The sequence below is a fragment of the Tursiops truncatus genome, chromosome 12, assembly GCF_011762595.2.
Source record: "Tursiops truncatus isolate mTurTru1 chromosome 12, mTurTru1.mat.Y, whole genome shotgun sequence".
Lineage (NCBI taxonomy): Eukaryota > Metazoa > Chordata > Mammalia > Artiodactyla > Delphinidae > Tursiops > Tursiops truncatus.
In genome coordinates, this window is record NC_047045.1 from 56,930,358 (window position 1) to 56,949,497 (window position 19,140).

General features: G+C 39.0%; 1 protein-coding gene across 7 annotated transcripts in view; it reads right to left on the bottom strand.

Annotated features, from left to right (window-relative positions):
* Nucleotides 1-6,331: 6,331 nt before the first annotated feature.
* ARHGAP18 (Rho GTPase activating protein 18) overlaps nt 6,332-19,140 on the bottom strand; it is a 136,023-nt gene continuing 123,214 nt past the window's right edge. For 3 of the 7 annotated variants that reach the window (XM_019951872.3, XM_073789581.1, XM_073789576.1), the window contains exons 13-15: nt 13,094-13,218; nt 9,433-9,497; nt 6,332-7,847 (exon numbers count right to left, since the gene is read on the bottom strand). In XM_019951872.3, coding sequence (XP_019807431.1) covers nt 7,756-7,847; nt 9,433-9,497; nt 13,094-13,218 — 282 coding nt within the window. In that variant the 3' untranslated portion in view covers nt 6,332-7,755. Of the gene's footprint in view, nt 7,848-9,045; nt 9,083-9,432; nt 9,498-13,093; nt 13,219-19,140 lie in introns of all 7 variants that reach the window. The other 4 variants (XM_019951873.3, XM_073789577.1, XM_073789580.1 and 1 more) reach the window with 3 other exon arrangements.

Below are 19,140 nucleotides of genomic sequence, written 5' to 3' on the forward strand. Positions count from 1 at the left end.
ACCCAATTAACGGTGCCCTTTCTCTATGCTCCCCAGTATATTTTATCTATAAATAAAATATAGAGTTAGTTGCATCCATTTCTGCCTCCCTCAGATCAGAGATTCATTTGCTGAGAATACCTTCCCTATCACCAGCCTGTATCAATGCTCCCCACAAATCTAAACGTAATCTCCTGTGAAAATGCATCATACCGTGTGATTGGTTTTCACATTACCACAATATAAACCACAGTGCAGCAAGAGCAAGCACTAAAATGCTTGGAAAGCAAAGGAAAGGAGAAGAAAGAGGAACAAATAGTTACATTTCTTTCTGAAACTTTAAAGTATTCCTTATCATAATAACATCTTCTAATGAACTCATAGTATGCTTTAAGGCATTATCTAGTAATGTCTAATCATTTCTTAATGATGAAGAATGTGCATTGCTTCCCTCGCCTTAACATGAAGACAAGAATGAGGATGAATGATGCATGTCCTTAGAATGTGTTTCAAGATTCTTGGACAGAAGTGACGCACAATCTCTCAATAGTTGATTAATTCTTCTTGTTCTCAGTAGAATTCTCGGTAGAATTGCTGAATGCAAACTGGGTGATACAAGCAACCAAAGCTAAGATGCCCCAAGATTCCTCCCACTGAAATGAGCATTTTAAAGGAACAAGTAATGATTAAATCACTCTTTTTTTTTTTTTTTTAATTTGTGACAAGGCAACTGTCCGATGAAAGAGAGAAAATTGTAACTGACTGTTCGGAATTGGGCCACTCTCTGTGAGTCTCCTTATGAACTTGCCTTCCTGGGAAATTCCTTGTTCACTTTGGCCCTGGCTGGAGGGGGTAGTGACTTAAGGCAGAGATGACATGAAAGCCATAAGTTTCTAAAGGTTATAGGAGATGCAACAGGAGACAGAACTGAGCTGCCTTGGTGCAACAAGGGGTGAACATTAAAAGAGGAGTAAAGATGGAAGAGAGTGGGGCTGCTTTCTCTGAAGCTTATCTGAACTCCTTTGGTTGAGAAATCAAGACTGGAAATCTCAAGATAAAAAGCTTGCTTGTGACAAAGCCAGTGCACATTGGCTTTAGTCGGAAAGATCATGGAAGAAGCTTTTTTGCAGCCAATCTGCTTCTCTTATACAGTATGCAGCTACGTGCAGAAACAGCCCATGGAAACTTTCAAAGACATCTTAAGGAGTTTAAGAAATGATTACATGGAGGGAGGGGGTACTAGTGTTTCATATGAAACCCTTTCTAGCAGAGCCAAGTTACCCCATGCAATACTTTAGGCCAGAAGTGGAAAAAACAAAACAAAACAAACCAGCTAGATGCCAAAGCCAGATTCTAAGATGTGAGGCCAACTGGAATGGAAGGAAAATTCTCATTGCTATATTTATTAAATATGAAATTTGAGAAATCACAGACCCAGAAAAGCCAAGAAAATGTAGCAGGACCTCTGTCTGCAGGAGCAGTGAACACCAACTGAAGATGCCCAGGACAGTCGCAGGAGTGAACAAGGTATCAAGTATGGAAAATAAACCAGTTAAGGGTCGGCTTTCTTCCCGGGCATCTAGGTCTCAGATGCAGGGAGAGAACTCTGTCCCTTATGCCAGTTCATTTACCTTAAATGAAACAAATCATATTTAAAATGGAGCTGAACTCACTTCAAGTAGAGAAAAGATGCTCTGGAATTATTTCTCTGCCCTTTACAGTGCCCTATATACCCTGAGGAAGAGTTACCGCCAGGGATTTCCAGGTGGAAAACTTTTATGACATTGAAACCAATAACCCCAAATAAGACTGACAGCTAATCATACTGATCATAATACCACTAATAAAAATACAAGTTTTATTGAATACTATCAGGCAAAAATACACTGCTGAGCCCTTTTATATGGATTGATTCATTCTAGTAAGCTTCTAAGTAGTAAACATTCCTTTTATTCTCATTATACAAAGTAGAAAATGAGGCATAAGGAAGGAGCTTGTCTTACTTAGGTCACATTCGTTAACCCAGGTAGGCTGGCTCCAGTATCTATGTCATCTCTTCAAACGGTATTTAACTGCCTAAATTCCCCAAACCATTTAGCCCAGCATTCGAGGCCCTCTCTATACCACCTCTTACTACTTCTGCTTGCTAGTATCTCATTTATTTGTTTCTATGTAGCAGACTCCTTGTAAGAGCTGTCCATACTCACAGGCTTTGATTCTTCTGCAGCTGCTCTCTCAACGCCACTTTAATCAGTCTTTCATCCCTATCACTTTACCTAAACTGCACAGCAAGGTCAACAATGACCTTCACATAGGTAAGTCCAGGAGTCTCTTCCCAGCTTGTATTGTATCGGAGCCATAAGTAGCCTCTGACATCACCATCACCCCCCTTTCCTCAACAGTTTTTCTTCACTTGGCTGCTGGCACATCTCAATCTCTTGGTTATCTCAACGGTCTCTTTTCAATCTTTTTCCTGGTTCCTTCTTTTTCTCACCTCTAATGTTGGGTAGCTCCAAAGCTCCACTCCTGGTTATTTTTTCTACTATATGCACACTCATTCCCTTGGTGATCTCACACAAGCTCATGGTTCAAGTCCATTTACAAGCCGGTAACTCCAGCCCAGACCTCTCTCCTGAGTTTCTGCGCAGATAACTGCCTACTTGACATTGCTGCTTGAATGTCCAATAGGCACCTCAAATTCAATACATCCATGATGAACTCCTGAATCCTTCTTCCCTCAGAACACCTGATTTACCCTCTTCTTCCCTATTTCTGTAGTTGGAAACTCCATCCTTCCAACTGCTCGCGTCAAAAATCTTGTGGTTATTCTCAATTGAAAATGCATCCTCCTTCTCTCTCCTACTAGAAACCCGGCAGGTTCTACCTTCAAAAATATATGCAGAGGGCTTCCCTGGTGGCGCAGTGGTTGAGAGTCCGCCTGCCGATGCAGGGGACACGGGTTCGTGCCCTGGTCCGGGAGGATCCCACATGCCGCAGAGCGGCTGGGCCCGTGAGCCATGGCTGCTGAGCCTGTGCGTCCGGAGCCTGTGCTCCGCAACGGGAGAGGCCACAACAGTGAGAGGCCCGCATACCGCAAAAAAAAAAAAAATATATATATATATATATATATGCAGAATCTGATCACTTCTCATCACTGCACAGCTACTGCCCTCACCAACAGTGCCCTGTTTCACTCTCAAAAATGTTTTAATTTGAATAAATTATGGTCGCCCTGATACAAGGCCTCCATGGTCTCACGCCCACGCTCACCCCGGTGTTCCCTCTCTGACCTCATCCATTACTTTCGCAGGCTCTCCGGCCATGATGGCATCCTTGCTAATCTTTGGTGAGCTAGGCACACTTCTGCCTTTGGGTCCTTGTTCTGGTTATACCCTGTCTGGAATGCTTTCTTCCAGATATCCATGTGGCACGTTCCTTACTTCCTTCAAGTTTTTGCTCAGTTTTTAGATGTTCAGTGAGACCCCCTGTTTACTACTGGAATGAGCCTATCCCTCCATTATTTGTCACATTCCCTGCTCATCCTTTTTCTGTCTCCACTGTATTTCCATCCTTTCAACATACCATGTAATTTTATTTACAGTCATCCCTTTGTATCAGCGGGGGATTGGTTCCAGGACCCTGGCAGATACCAAAACCCATGGATGCTCAAGTGCCTTATATAAAATGGTGCAGTATTTGCATATAACCTATGCACATCCTCCCATATACTTTGAATCATCTCCAGCTTACTTAAAATGCCTACTACAGTAAAAATGCTGTGTAAATAGTTGCCGGAGAGGGCAAATTTATTTTGCTTTTTGGAACTTCTGGATTCTTTTTTTATCCAAATACATATTCATTTAATACTGAAAGATTTATAGTAGATATTTTTGTTACACAATTATGTTACATATTATGATAATTTGCAACACTAACATATATGGAGACTGTTAAATCGTTTACTATTTCTTTTGCAAAAAGATAATTTCTTGAGGTTTTCCTACCTGTAATAACTGAATCTGTTCTCATTTGGATCAAATCTTCATCCTGTAGCTCTGCGTCACAGTCCACTGCTAAACGTGTCTACACTTGCCCATTAACCTTGCTTGGAGTACTTTATGTATGGAATATCTGAGCCTTTACTACTAAACTGTTTTATTACTAAGCCAGGACACGCCCTCTGCCTTACTGAGTAATTTCCCTCTGCAGCTGCAGTCCTCAGATGCTGAATAAAAGGCAGATTTCTCGTAGTTGCCTCCCTGCCTTCTCCTGACTCAAACATCTAGAGGATTCATGAAAACATCCAAATATTTTTGATCCTTGAAACCTCTGGATATGGAGGGCTGACTGTACTTATTAATTCATTTTATTTAATTATTTGTCTCCCTCCACTGGAACGTAAGAGCAGAGCTCTTTTCCTCACTGATGTACCTCAAGGGTAGAGCCTGTCTGGAACATACATGTAGGTACCCAATAAATATTTGTTGAATGAAGAAACAAGCACATATACACTAAAGACAGAGGTTATTATGTCCTCTTAGACATCTCTCTTTTTAATTTCCTGGTTCACTGTCTTCCTCTTATCATGATCCTTCTGCTTGAAATAGACATTGCCAAAACATTTAATTGTGTGGGACTTCCCTTGTGGTGCAGTGGTTAAGAATCTGCCTGCCAATGCAGGGGACACGGGTTTGAGCCCTGGTCCGGGAAGATCCCACATGCCTCAGAGCAACTAGGCCCGTGCACCACAACTACTGAGCCTGCGCTCTAGAGCCCGCAAGCCACAACTACTGAGCCCACACTCCACAACTACTGAAGCCCGTGCACCTAGAGCCGGTGATCCGTAACAAGAGAAGCCACTGCAATGAGAAGCCCGTGCAACGAAGAGTAACCTCCGCTCACTGCAACTAGAGAAAGCCCGTGCAGCAACGAAGACCCAATGTAGCCAAAAGTTAATTAATTAATTTTAAAAATACGTTTAATTGTGACTCAGATAACCCTCCTCCCACCCTCCCTCTCCACTCAACAAGTTAAGGATAAAAGCAGACTAACAGACTGAACATAGAAACCTTGGAATTATTATTTACAATTTTCACAATCAGTGATCTGAGAGAGATCCATGCTGTTCTTACCTAATTGTCTTGCAGATGCCTGGCACTGAGTCTTAACCGCATACTCTGAACTCAGGTTCTCTTTCAAAACTTCCAAGTTTAGCTGCGAAGGAATTCCTGACCAATAGTGCCACCTACTGATCAATAGGTGAGAAATCAGGACAGTGAGGAAGAAAGTACAAACCAGTCTAATCTGAAAAAGTAGGAAAAGATAGTAATGAAAAATCCCATAAAGTCAGTAAAATAAACTGCTTTTTCCAAAGAGTGCTAGCAAGGAGTTTACACTGAATTCTATAGCAGCAGTAAGCCAATATTGTGCAATTGTAAAGACTCATAATAACCCCCTCCAGAAAAGGGGAAGCACTTCCAAAACATTAACAGGGCAACCAGTTTTCTATAAATACCAGCTCTCTGTTTTTCACCAGCAACTTAAGAATTAGGATATTTGAGAGGCAAAGCAAATATATTTGTTGTTTTTATTTTCCCTCACATACAAACGAATAAAAACTAATCTACCCAGAGATTTAAAATTCACTAGAAAAAAATTACAGAAAAGGCATTTGGGAAAATGCAAGGGCATTTATATTTAAGACTATACACTATAAAGTTTCTCCTCTTTTATAAGTGTAGATAGACATTTTTCTTGGTTAGTTAAATGCAGTACTTACTGTTCAATGTCAATGAACGCAGGTCATGAGTTCTAAGAAGGACTCAAATAAAGTGGCATTTTCATGTTTATTTACCAAGATCTGCTACTTTTTCATTATCAAAAGCCTCTTGTGTCTCCCCACTCCCTGCCATGAGTAGTAAATGTGGTGACAATTAGTTGACACATGCTTTACGCAGCCATTTATCTAAATCATATTCACCCCTGTCTTTTATTTAAGTTGGGCACCCCTAAAATGCATTAAGCACTTGATTTTGCTTTTATATTGTTAACTGTCTTCATTAAATGAAAATATTAATAAAACATTTTACTAACTGAGAAATTAATATATACTGTCAAAATCAGAAATAGAATACAGTGTGTTTTGAAAAATCCTAAAGAATAGAAATTTGCATGAGGAAAAAAAAAGAAAGGAAACAAGTTTAAATCTCCCACGTGTCTTCCCACTTTAAAAATTACACAGGAACAATAAATAGGAACAGTAAAAGTAGAAATGACTTTTAACAAAAACAAAAATGGTCCATTATTATACTCATGAACGGATAGGGTTAAAAGTAATAATTCCAAGAGAAGATAATTTAGAAAAATGCATTTAATTATAAAAATTTTTTAAATAAAAAAGCAATGGCACAAATCACCACAAAGATATTTAAGTGATCATATCCACAGGCTGCTCTTATAATTAAAATTTGCGACTGTTCTCATTAGCAGCATTTTTCCCTCCTAATTAGAGTGACATCAAGAGCTTCTGAGAATGTGCAATTTTTCCTAAAGTCCTAATAAAAGTATCATAAACACAGTTGTGCAATATTTATTTACATCACCTTTTATTTACTACACTCTAAACTCAAAAAATATTGAACATTTCTCTGTCACTTCATTCCTCTTATTTACATACAGAGGCTCATCTCTTTTCACAATATGGTTTGTGCATTAAAATCCCTGGGAATAGTCCTTTCCACCGCATTGTAATAAATTTGCTCTGATTATTTAAAATAAGGACACAAACAAAAGCTTGTTCATATGACTGTGTCATACCCAGAAGAATAACTCTTACTGTTGACTTATTTATGAGTTAAAAAAAAAAAATTCCTCTTTCAGCAGAATACATTCTCAACAATTACTGGATCATACAATCATGCACATTTGTACTGTTAATATGACAACAGGTAAAGCCAGCTATGACTTTTTAAGTTTCATTGAGAAGACTACAGCATACGTGAAGTGATCTGGCTTTCACTCTCTTGTTATCCATAATCCAGTTATTCCACGTGGATTTTTTTATTTATTTTGAGTATGTAAGTCTTAAATGGTGCAGTAATAATTGGCAGTTTCTGACAGTTCTATTTTCTTGATAGTGGATACAGTTCTGTGCACATGTCAGATAAACTGAAAAAAAAATGCAAATCACCTCATGTGATACAGCAGGAAGAAGTGGGATGCTACTGTTTGAACAAATGATTCAAAGAGATAAATATTAATGTTCAATAGAGACAGGAATACTGTTGAATTCAGTCTGATTTAAGAGGTACTGCCCTTACAACTTGCCATACCTGGTATTTGTTACCTTTTTGGTTGAAAAGTAAACCCATTTGGGGGAAGGCAGATGGCAGGAGGAGAGAAAGGTGAAAAAGCATATATTACCGTATGTATTATTTTAGGAGAAAAAAAGAGAGGGAAGAGAGCATATTTTCACATTTAAAGAAAATGATGTCACTTCTGGACACATTCCACAGAGTGTATGAAAATAGCCTCCAAGCTAAATAAGCCCCTTTCTTCTCACTCCAGAGATGTTTTCTAATAATAATATGAATAAAAATAATTAACATAATCTGGCAGCAGCACAAATCTATAACTTTTTAAAGCTTGAGTGTGTCACTATTCAAGAGTCAGGTACATTTGAATAATAAAAGTGTCCTACTGTTTCTTTTATTTACACTCTTGACCCAGCAAATATGACTAAGGGAGTCCTTGCGGTTATTTGCAGCGTTAAGGCTTCTATGATGGCTTTGACTTTATAACCCATTCAGCATTGGGGTTGAGCTGATATAAATCCTTCATGTAAGTGTCGTCATCGAGGCAGCGTTCCCCTAGTAAAGAGATGTTGCATCAGTTTAATACAGTGGGGAGATAGGGATGCAATTTTAACTTTAAGCCTAGTGGTTTAACTCAAGTCTTACGCTTCGAAATAGTTCTCATTTTTTCCTGTCTCCCATAATATTATAAGGCTTGGCCAAATACTGGAAAAGTCGATTGAGTAGTTCTCTAAATGTGCAGGTTTCAAATTAATTTAGGAAGTTGAAAATTCTGTGATGGGCTTTTAAATGGTTCCTTAAAAGCTTATTCACCTTTATTAAGAGTGGCAACAGTTTTGAATTGACCTAAGTAAGAAACCATGCTTAATTCCCAATATCTAATAGCAAAATGCAAAATCAAATATACTAATACTTAATCTTTTTTTTTCTAATAATCTTGATTAATACAGGTAACAATACAGAGTTCTAGTGGAGTTGTGGTTTATTTAAATTTTTAGGAGTCTTCACACTCTTGCATTCAACTTTCAATATTTACTAAAATTTTTAAGTCCTAGAAAAAAATTCTAAAAACTTATCTTAAAATATTTTCAATTACTCTTTTGAATTAAACACCATTTCATTTATTTGTTGACAATTTCACTCTTACCTTTTTAAAGGTCAAAATAAGAGAAAACGTTTATGTTGAATTTTAATAAGAAGATGAGGACAACCCATTGATAATTACACGTGGGAAAACAAAATATGAGACATGGTCAAAACGAATCCATTTATCTTATTTCTATTTCATAAGCTAACAATATGTTTATGTATGCATATGTATATTATTTAGTAGGCAATCAACAATGGCAAAAATAACTTCTGCTTTCACTAAATATATCTAGTACTGTACCATAATAAAAGTGTCATCTTGGTCTTAAATGAGCTCAATTACTTCCTTTATTAAGATGTGCCATCAGTGTATAAAAAAGAAAAAAGTTTTAAAAAACTGCATTAACCATTTTAGGAGTTATTCCTGTTTTAGAGAACCTGCCTTTGGCTCAGGTTCCACATAGATGGGCATTTGTACAAAGAAGCTCTAAGGAGCCAGAACAGAAAGGTGAGACCACTAAAAGGAAATCCACAATATTCATCAACTATCTACAGCTTGCTATATTTTACTTCTAATTTCTTTTTCTCTCCCAAAGACATAAATAATAACCACTGGCAATGTCAAATCAGCATATGGAATGCAAGATTTAAAAAATGTGCTTACCGGGACTTCCCTGGTGGTGCAGTGGTTAAGAATCCACCTGCCAGTGCAGGGGACACAGGTTCAGTCCCTGGTCCGGGAAGATCCCACACGCCGCGGAGCAACTAAGCCCGTGCACCACAGCTACTGAAGCCCGTGAGCTTTAGGGCCTGCGTGCGGCAACTACTGAGCCCACATGCTGCAACTACCGAAGCCCAGGCACCTAGAGCGCATGCTCCACAACAAGAGAAGCCACTGCAATGAGAAGCCGGCGCACCGCAACGAAGAGTAGCCCCTGCTCGCCGCAACTAGAGAAAGCCCGCGCACAGCAACGAAGACCCAATGCAGCCAAAAATAATAAAATAAAATAATAAATAAATAAATAAATAGCAACAACAAAAAAGCGCTTACCAATATTTCCTCCAATTTCATACAAAAAAACGTCCCCATTCTTGAGAGTCTGGGCAACCCCACTACTAGGGATAAAACAAACTGATTAGTTGCATCATCAGACAGCTTGCAAGTAAATCACTTTAATGTCCTTGGGGAATTCTAGCTTGTATGGAAAATTCATAACTTAGACATACTGTAATTATCTACACGTTTGTATTTTCCCATCTGTTAAATGCGCTGAATAGGTAATAAAAATGTCACGCCTGTATATTAAAATAAACAAATGGAACTGTACATCTGAAGGTGAAATAATAAATCAGTATCTAAATTTGTAAAGTTAAAAAGAAAAGTAACAACATTTTAGCTGCCAATAAAATTATTAATATGGTCATCTATTTTGCACAGGAACCAAAAAGGTCCTCATAAAACTCTAAGAAGTAACGTTTCCACCTTAATTTTCACATTGTATTTATTCAATAGGTATTTATCACGGGTTTGCTGTGCTGACCACTCTAATAGTCTGCAAGATGAATATAAAGACTAGGACATGGTTCATAAACCTCCCTGTGCTGACCGTCCAAATACGGGAGGTACATACACTCAAAACAGAAGCAAATACACATTATGAAGACTTTACAAGTAGGATGCACGTACAGGTTTATACTCTTCAAAGAATCAACTCTCCAGAGCATTAGGTTCAAACAATAAAAATGGGTAAAATTCAGTGGTTTACAAAAATCTCTATATCTGGGAAACCTGCTAAAAATCAGATCCAGGGCTCTAGAAACTCTGATTTAATTTGTCTACATGAACCCGAGAATGTGGTTTTTAAATGCTCTCTAGTGGGACTCTGATGCTCAGAAAGATTTGTGAACCACTGACAGAAGACCCTGAGGACACACTCCCTGGAATTGAGAAGAGAAAACCAGGTCTGACTTTTATCCAAACCATTAGAAAAAAAGAGTACATAGAGGCTTTCCTAACCAACCATTTAATGGCTCATCTGGTTATCCAGCTCCATCTACTCTGCTGTCCATGACACACTGACTGCTCAGGGCTCTGGGAGTCCTCATGCTTAAGATCTGCCCTGCTAAGCTGTATCCTGACCAAGAGACGATTCACTTCGTTTTCAAACTGGCGTATGCTTATTTTTGAAATCAAATAATGTAATAATTCTATTTTCATTTTAAATATAGTACATAACCCAATAAACTATGAGTATAAAAAGAGTCATTATTTCATGAAAACCAAGTGGAATGTTTTGGCAGACTAAAAAAAAATTCTAGTCAGATATTGTTCTCAGATTTTGCTTCTTGAGTATCTATGTTCTTATGCCACTTTAAAGAAACCTGAACTGGATTTCCTGGTACACATGAGCTTTCACTTAATACTAATCAACAAATCTATACAGAAAAGACAACAGTCGTTATCAAAGACTGGTGAAGTCACTGGGCACTTATTTTATGTCACTCATGTGTTCTGGGCTTCAGTAGAGGAAGAAGGTGAAGAAAAGGATGGAGGGAAGTAGGGTTTCCCACTGTCACTATACAAGTGGAATGCAAATGGGAGGAGGGGAAAGTGGTGAAAGAAGATACACATAAACACTTACTGAGAATTTCACTTATTAGATGGCCCAGACAGATAATGCTATGTGCTTCACAGTCATTTTCCCAGTTAATTATCACAAGGCTATAATGTAGGCCCACTTTTACAATGAGGAATCTGAGACTTATAGAGATTATAAAAACTAGCCTAAGATGATTCAGGAAAAGCTGGTATTTGGATCCAGATCATCTGCTTCCGGCATCCCCAAGCATAAGGGAAAGGGCTGAGGACTGGGGGGGAAAGGGCAAATGGACCAAGATGCTTACCAGACTTCCCTCTGGGTGAAGCAGGACGGCAAGAAGGGGGGAGGTAGAAGAAGGGATTCCACTTAAGGGGGTAGCAAAGCACCACAAGCAGAAAATCCAAATATGCAAATGGCAACTGTCACAAAACTGGTGCTTTCTTATAAGAGTATGCCTACTATTATCCTACTCTACCCTAAATATTGAAGTCAGAGTGGAATATATCATACAACTTCAGAGTCACACCTTGTGTCATCTACAAGTAGAGGAACACAAGTACAGATTAAATTGAGCACTTGGGTCCTGCAAGTAAATGCTGTGTAAATTAAACCATGTCTAGCCTGGAAGAGCTGCTTATGTCTGAAGTCTGGCCAGATCTTCAAGTACACCCTTTGTGGACTGACTCCCTTGAAGTGGAGAGAACTTTTAGGGAGCAAAGACATCCAAGACATTCCAACTGCTCCCAGAACTTAATCCCCCAAAATTCCAACTGGCCCAGGACTTTAATCCCCCCAAAGTCCATCTAGTCCCAGACTCTGCACCAATGGCCTCCAGATTCATGAGAGCCTCTAGGCGCTCGAGCCAGTATGGAGAGGGGTTAAAGGACCGCCTTGGGGGACAGAAACCACAGATTTAGAACTCAGCTCTACTCCACCACCTATGTAACGCATGACCTTGCAAAGTCTTGGTTTTCTTATCAGTATAACAGAAGTAAGATAATACTTCCTTCAGAGCATGGTTGAAAGGGAAGTTTATGCTGGCTTACTGAAAGCCCAGAATTAGCACTAAGACACTCTTTTATTTCATCACCATCTGTTAACTGCACGGGCTCATCTCTTCTCCCAATTTACAAACCCTGAGGGAAGACAGTTTAAAGTATTTTTTATAACCCTTCCAACATCTAGCAGAGAGCCGTAGACAGAGCAGACACGTATTAAATACATGTGGTTCTGTATTAAAATTGGAGAAGTTCTGGCAGAAAAGTTGAATGTTAGACTGAGGAGATGAAATTCTATGGGAGACAGAGTAGACAGAAGTTAAGAGGCCAACGTCCCTGATGTCCCTGTCTTTAAAAGAAAAACAAATTAGATTTGTTTATTTCAATGAGTGGAAATGAGCGGGGGAAGCATTAAAATATAATTTTAGCTAAAAATAAGAATTTGAACACTGAAATGCCTATACCCTGTTCGAACCCCTAAAATTCAAGAAAAGATATCGCAAAATGTCTCTGCAAGTGTACATGGGAGGGATGCCAATGACCTTCAGAGGACTACTCCTGTCCCACCAGCTGCACACAGAGGGGAAGGCTTGGTCGTTCCTACTGAGGATAGCATGCTTTGTCCTACTGACTTCAGAGCTCCAGGGACCGGCTGTCCCCTCTCAAGTCTTTATACCTTCTGTTTTAAAATTTAAGCATTTCTTTGTATTCATTATATCTCCTAGAAGAAGTTGTACCTTTTGTTTTTTTTAATCCCACTGTATCCTAATTAGTGATTTTCCTAACAGCCTACACACAGTAATTAACCTCCAATCACCATATTCTGGAGAGACTATTGAGTGGCGTCATGGACCAAGCCCACAGCGGGCACAGTGAAGGAGTGCGCAGACCTCCTGTTCGAAACAGGCTCCACTTGAACACAAACTACACCCAATGAACTCAACTCATTCCAACAGTCTAATTGTTAAGTCTGCTTTTGTTTTCTGCCGGGAAGACAACATTAATAAGCCCTCACACCAGCCATAGTTTAAAAAGAAAAAAAAAAAAAGAGGGGACGGAAAGAGAGAGCAAGTGAATTATACCATGGAATAATTAAAACGAAACAGGCCTCTACCTTTCTTGGCTGAGAAACCTGGCAAGTACATCACTGGCTCTGAGTTCTTCAGTTAGCTGTATTGCCATGGAAACTTTCGAAAGATGGGGAGCTTGCACTCGAATCACTCCCTGAGGAACGTCAGCCTGCAAAGCAATAATGACACTGGAACAAAGCTGGCAGCAGCTGGAACATGTAACTCTGTACAATGCATTATACGGTAAGTGTGCTTAACTACTATGCATTTTACTTCACTACATAAAAACCTTAACTACTATATAATGGAATTTGCTAAATTACATCAAACCTCAAATATCCTCTTAATGGTGATAGGAGAACTTCATAATGCCTGTGCAGTAATGCTTAATTATTCTTAAAGATGTAAAGAATGACAGCAATAACCATTACTGCCATATTAAGTGCTGATTTCTGAGTGTTATCTACTAGAGGGTGCTTCTTCATGTAGCAATTAATGAAATTGAATCAGAAAGAAGTTACTTTGCATGCTATTGCAATGTAAGCGTTTTAAAAAACATTTCTGCGCATTCACAAAATTTCACAAAAATTTTTGTCCCTGAGAGTATTAAAATAAATGAAACATACTTTTCTAATACATTTGTATTGTGTCTGCTCCTCACGTGGCTGACGAGCACACACTGCGACCGCATACTTTGAACTTGAGATGACCCATTCTAAATCCTTTGCCCACAGACGTTAAGAACATTTTATGTATTTGGAAGGTTATCAGAGAAAGATTTTGAGGATTGTAATATCAAAATATCAACGATGGCATTCAAAATATTAGGCTTAATTAAGTCCGAACGGCTCTGCTAAAATAAATACTAATTTATTATTTATAACCATATGTTCTTGAACAGATCTTAGACCAAACAGCACGCACAAATTATGTTTAAACATAATGCTTTAAACACTACAAACACCCTGTTTAATTCAACCAAAATTTACTAAACATCTACTGAGTACCAGGCATTGTGCTAAGTCTACTTACCTAGTAAATAAATAAGACACAAGTCTTTCCTGCACAATATTATTTTTGTGCTCATAATATCATTTTTAAATGTATATGGTCTTGTATTTTTTTCAAACAAAGTATAAATATATCACAGATGGAATTAACGTGATTCTTTGCAACGTTTAACAAAAACAAGATGATTTTTAGATCAGGCTGCATAAAAACGCAGGTGCCCCCAAAAGATATGACTGCTTCTCAGTAACATCTGAGATGTAGTGCAGGAATAACAAAGAAAAGCAATACTGCATAGGACCATCAAGGGAGAAAAGGGGCTTCCCTGGTGGCGCAGTGGTTGAGAATCCGCCTGCCAATGCAGGGAACACGGGTTCGTGCCCCGGTCCGGGAAGATCCCACATGCCACAGAGCGGCTGGGCCGGCGAGCCATGGCCGCTGAGCCTGCGCGCCCGGAACGACAATGGCTTCGTTCCCTGAAGGCTACAAACACACGCTCAACCTGTAGAGACAGGCTGTGCCCTCACCTGACCACTCGGTGAAGCCCCAAAGGGTGCATTCACTCCAAGCCAGTCAAAGACAAAGCATGTGGTACTGCCCGCTCACCATTCTGCTAGATTAGATGAGGGATTGCATTCCTAGCAGCCTTGTATGACTCCTCTCCCTGGGGATACTGAGCTCAAGCCAATCCCTAAAGGACGTCCTGATCCCAACCTGTGCCCAGACCCCTCAATTCCTGCTCTCTCTCTCCCATCCAGCCTGGACCCTTGGCTTGGTTTGTTGACTTCCAATTTCTGGGGCTTGTAGTTTGGCCTGATACCTTACCTAGTCTCTGACCTCCACCTCGCCTCTAGCTTACAGGTCTAATTTGCCTTTTCCCTTGATTCTAAGACAGATTTTATTTTCATCTGTAGCATTTTGAAAAATGAGCTGCTTCTTACAATGGATGGGGCATTTCACGTGGTAGTGTTGTTACCTTTTTCCAAAGCAGTTATTCAATCAATGAAGTATCTTATAACTCAGGGATTACGCTACATGCACTTCTCCCTTGGGGTTCATCTCTAGCTTATATCCTGCTGTGGCCATTCTGCCTGCTGTCCTGGCCTCAACTGTTTCCTCATAGGAGGTGAAAAACAATAAGCTGGGCCTGACAACTCGAACGGTGGAGCGAAAATTGTAATAGCAACAGTTGAAGCACTGAGTCTGTATTGATAAGATCCAATCCACCTTGCCTACTCAGGGAAACAAGTACCAGTATTTTGGATTCTGTTAGTCTATTGTTATAACTATACTATAGGAGGGTCCTAAACAGCAGGTTGGGGTTTGCAGATCGACATCTACTTTATGCTGATTTAAACGTTAGGAAATTCTGCTCAAGTCATAGTGCCAAATATCCTTACACAGAGGCTTTCTTTGGTGAAAGTATTAGCAGCAAAAACTGTTTCCATAATTACATCTTATACAACCCTAGAATATCAAAAACGGCAGGCAAACGTATGCTGACATTTAAAGTGAAGTAAGTTGATATGATTAAGTTTTTATATATAGAAGGTCTACAATAAATGAGTTATACAAGCAAAATGATCCAGAAAAATAATATGTTGCTGTAAAGAGTTCAGGAATATAACAACCTTCCTCTGCTCCCTGCCTCCCCCACTATTCCTTGTGGCATATTCCATTCTTTGGATAAAAAAAGGACAGTCAAAATTCACTACAAACACCATGCTTTCCTATCTTGACGTATGTTCTCCTCCCCTTCTGAAATATCCCCTGCTACCTATCCATTTTTCAAGGCCCAGCTCACACACCTCAAACCGCATGAAACACTCCGTGGAGGGTTTCTGACTCCATAGAATCAAGAGGAATTTCCTCTTTCCACTGAATCTCTTTTATGATGGAGATTCTAATATATGACACCTGTATTCTAGTTACATGCCACATATCTGAGTGACATCTGTAGCCATCTGTCAATGTTTACTGATTACGTGAGTCACTCAAAAATATTTCTCACTGGGGACTTCCCTGGCGGTCCAGTGGTTAAGACTCTGCACTCCCAATGCCAGGGGCATGGGTTCAATCCCAGGTTGGGGAACTAGATCCCGCATGCTGCAGAGCACGGCCAAAAAAAAAAAAAAATATATATATATATATATATATATATATACACATATAATTTCTCTCTAAAAATGGTATGCTAATAAAAGTAAAATTTCTCCAGAATAAAATAAACTATACCAATGAGTATTTTCCTTAATAGCAGAAAATAGTCTTAGGAATATTGTCTGAAAGAAACAAGTTAAGTTGCTTCTATCTACCACATGGTACTACTACTCCCCTTGCTACTGGGAAAAGACAGGGAGGGAAAGAGAACAGAAGAAAGGAATTACAGATGCTACAAGGGATAATTCAGTCATTTGGTCCTGCAGAGAGTAACCAACATTAGCATGCACCTGCTTGGGGATGCAGCCACTTCTCCCCCAAGGCATCTCATGAACAACTAAAGACCCCTAACAATATGACCATGGCCTATACTTTCTAAATGAGGTCAGGGATCATACTTTGGAGAGTATGGCCATAATTTCTTATAAAACCTAACATTGAAATCAGGGTGGTGTCAGGGGTTGTACCCAAGAGCACCACATCTGACACAGGAATCCAGAGTCTCTCTGATTGTTAGTTTAGAAGGAAGAGGCCCAGGTACCAGCTTCTGAGGGCACTTGAGAGTTCTCATGCGTATGTGAAAAGTCAGGTAATTGCTGTATTTTGGCTTTTGCCAGCATATGGGGAGTGGCGTGTGTACAGGTTTCTTATGGCTATGAAATTAAACATTTCCCACACCCTTCCCCTCGGTGCACGTGTATGTGTGTGTGTTTGTGTGTGAGAAACAGTAACAATTCTCAGAGTGTTTATTTCTGTGGTAATACATCCCATCTAAATTCTCACAACAATAAAAAGATTAACAGCCTGACTCAACTTGAATCTACCCTGCCTTTTGCTGTTGGAGGAGAAATTAGTTTAACTGGTAACGTGCAATGGTTAAAGATGAAGTGTTTAGAAGTTGTTTCTGGAAAGTTTTCCCTGGATTTCTTGACAAGGGTGGCCAAATGATATTTACTAAAGATGATAAACAATAAATGATGTCAAAGCCCTCATTTAAATAGTGTATGACGACTACTATTAAGCTCCAGGATCATGGTGTATCGAATACTAAAGCTATTAGTATGCTAATTACACTGAGCTGCCAGGCTTTGAATAGACGCAACATGCCTGATCATTAAGCCAAACCGTCTGTTCTTAGCTTGAGCCGTAAAAATAACTAAGTCTGTGAGTAGTATAATCTTTGTAACCCTCCTATTTCACTTTTTTTTTTTTTTTTTTTTTGCCTTAACAGCTGTGACTCTGTCCCTTACTTTTAAATTTCTTTGGTGTGCTTGGGAGCTGAAGTTTTATGATGTACAGCAGGACTGGAGAAGAGCAGTATCTGACTAACATGCCATTAAAAATTAGTCACAAAGGATTTTACAACTTACAAAATGTTAGTTAATTTCTTATGCATGCAAAGACTGTTAAAATAGAGAAAATGATCTCATACGGCCCTCACATGTTTTACACATTGAACGAAAGTATATTTTTAAAAATAGGATTTTAGTTCTTACTATCCGGTAAAATAAACAATGATTTTAGTATTTTCTCAAAAGGTGTAGATAAATACTGTGTTGCTCATATTTTTACCCTCTAGAGGCCATAAATTTAATGTCAGACCCTCAGGAGAAATGTTAATTTCTTCTTTTAAATTAAAAGCTAATTTAAATGTAAAGCTGACATTTTTTAATACTACAGAAAAAACCTTTTACGTTCAAAAGGGCAAATTGGACATATAACTTTCTCAAATAAAGGCCAGATATAACACACATTTTAGAAAATTTAACAAGGACATTTTAGCAGGGTATCTTAAACTAAAATGGCATATTCCTCACTTGGAGGTGGAGATACAGAAGTCGTTTTCTGTTGTCTTGAACTGTCTGCTCTGACTATAACTGGCCTTTTGTTATCCAAATGCTTAAACTTTTATCCAACTTACAGATTCAGAGAACATTAAAGAAGGGCCTGAAGTAACTTCCAAAATTAATAATCACTTAATTGATAATGAAATAAGTTGTGATATTTTTCTTTTAATATGGTATTTAAGTACTATAAAAAAATCAGAGAATGTCTGAAAAAGAAACAAGATTTTGTGCTTGATATTGTAATTTGATTTTCCACATGAGTCCCCAACTAGATCCAGACACTGTTTCCAGACCTAAAGCAGATGCTTGAAACTGTACCTGCGACAATGCTCTGGGTCAGAGCTGTTAAGTGAAACCAGAGATGGAATTCTAAACAGAGCTGTGACTAGACACACAACTTCGGCCACAAACGACCCAGAGTCTACACCGCACTGCTGCCAACTCCAGGATTCTTCTGGAGAATGGCAGAAGATGAGAGAAACAGATTTCTTTTCCATGTCCAAAACCCTAAAAACGTTACCAGATCATTTTGGAACTCTTAGAGAGTCTTGTAAGCTCTCTAAAGCTCAAGCTCTCGACTGTGAATTAAGGGTGTGACCAGCAGATCATCCTGAGTTAACACTGAAGCTCACCTTAGGAAGAGAGAACTTTTGTTCCCTCTACAATGAGGGCAGATGTGGTGAGCAGCCTGGCTTATTTCACGGAATCTCACAGAGCCCCACTTTGTGCTCACGCTCTCTCATAAATGTACAGCTTCCTTTTACTTTCAGAGGTAAGCTTAAATGACAGAAGAAAACTCACCCAGATCTAAGTCCACAATGGACTTGAAACCTGCATGATTCAGCAATTCATAACCAGATGCTCATCAAAGCTGCCCTAGAGCCTTTTTAGACAGGGATGCAGTCTGAGGTAATTACGGGTGAAATGATGAAAGGTCTGTGATTTCCTTAAATATACTAAAAGGAAAAAAGGTGTGGAAGACAAGATGAAACAGGATTAAAAAAATATGGGTGATTGCTGGTGATGGGTTTATGGAGGTTCATATACTATTCTATCTTTGTGTATGTTAGAAAACT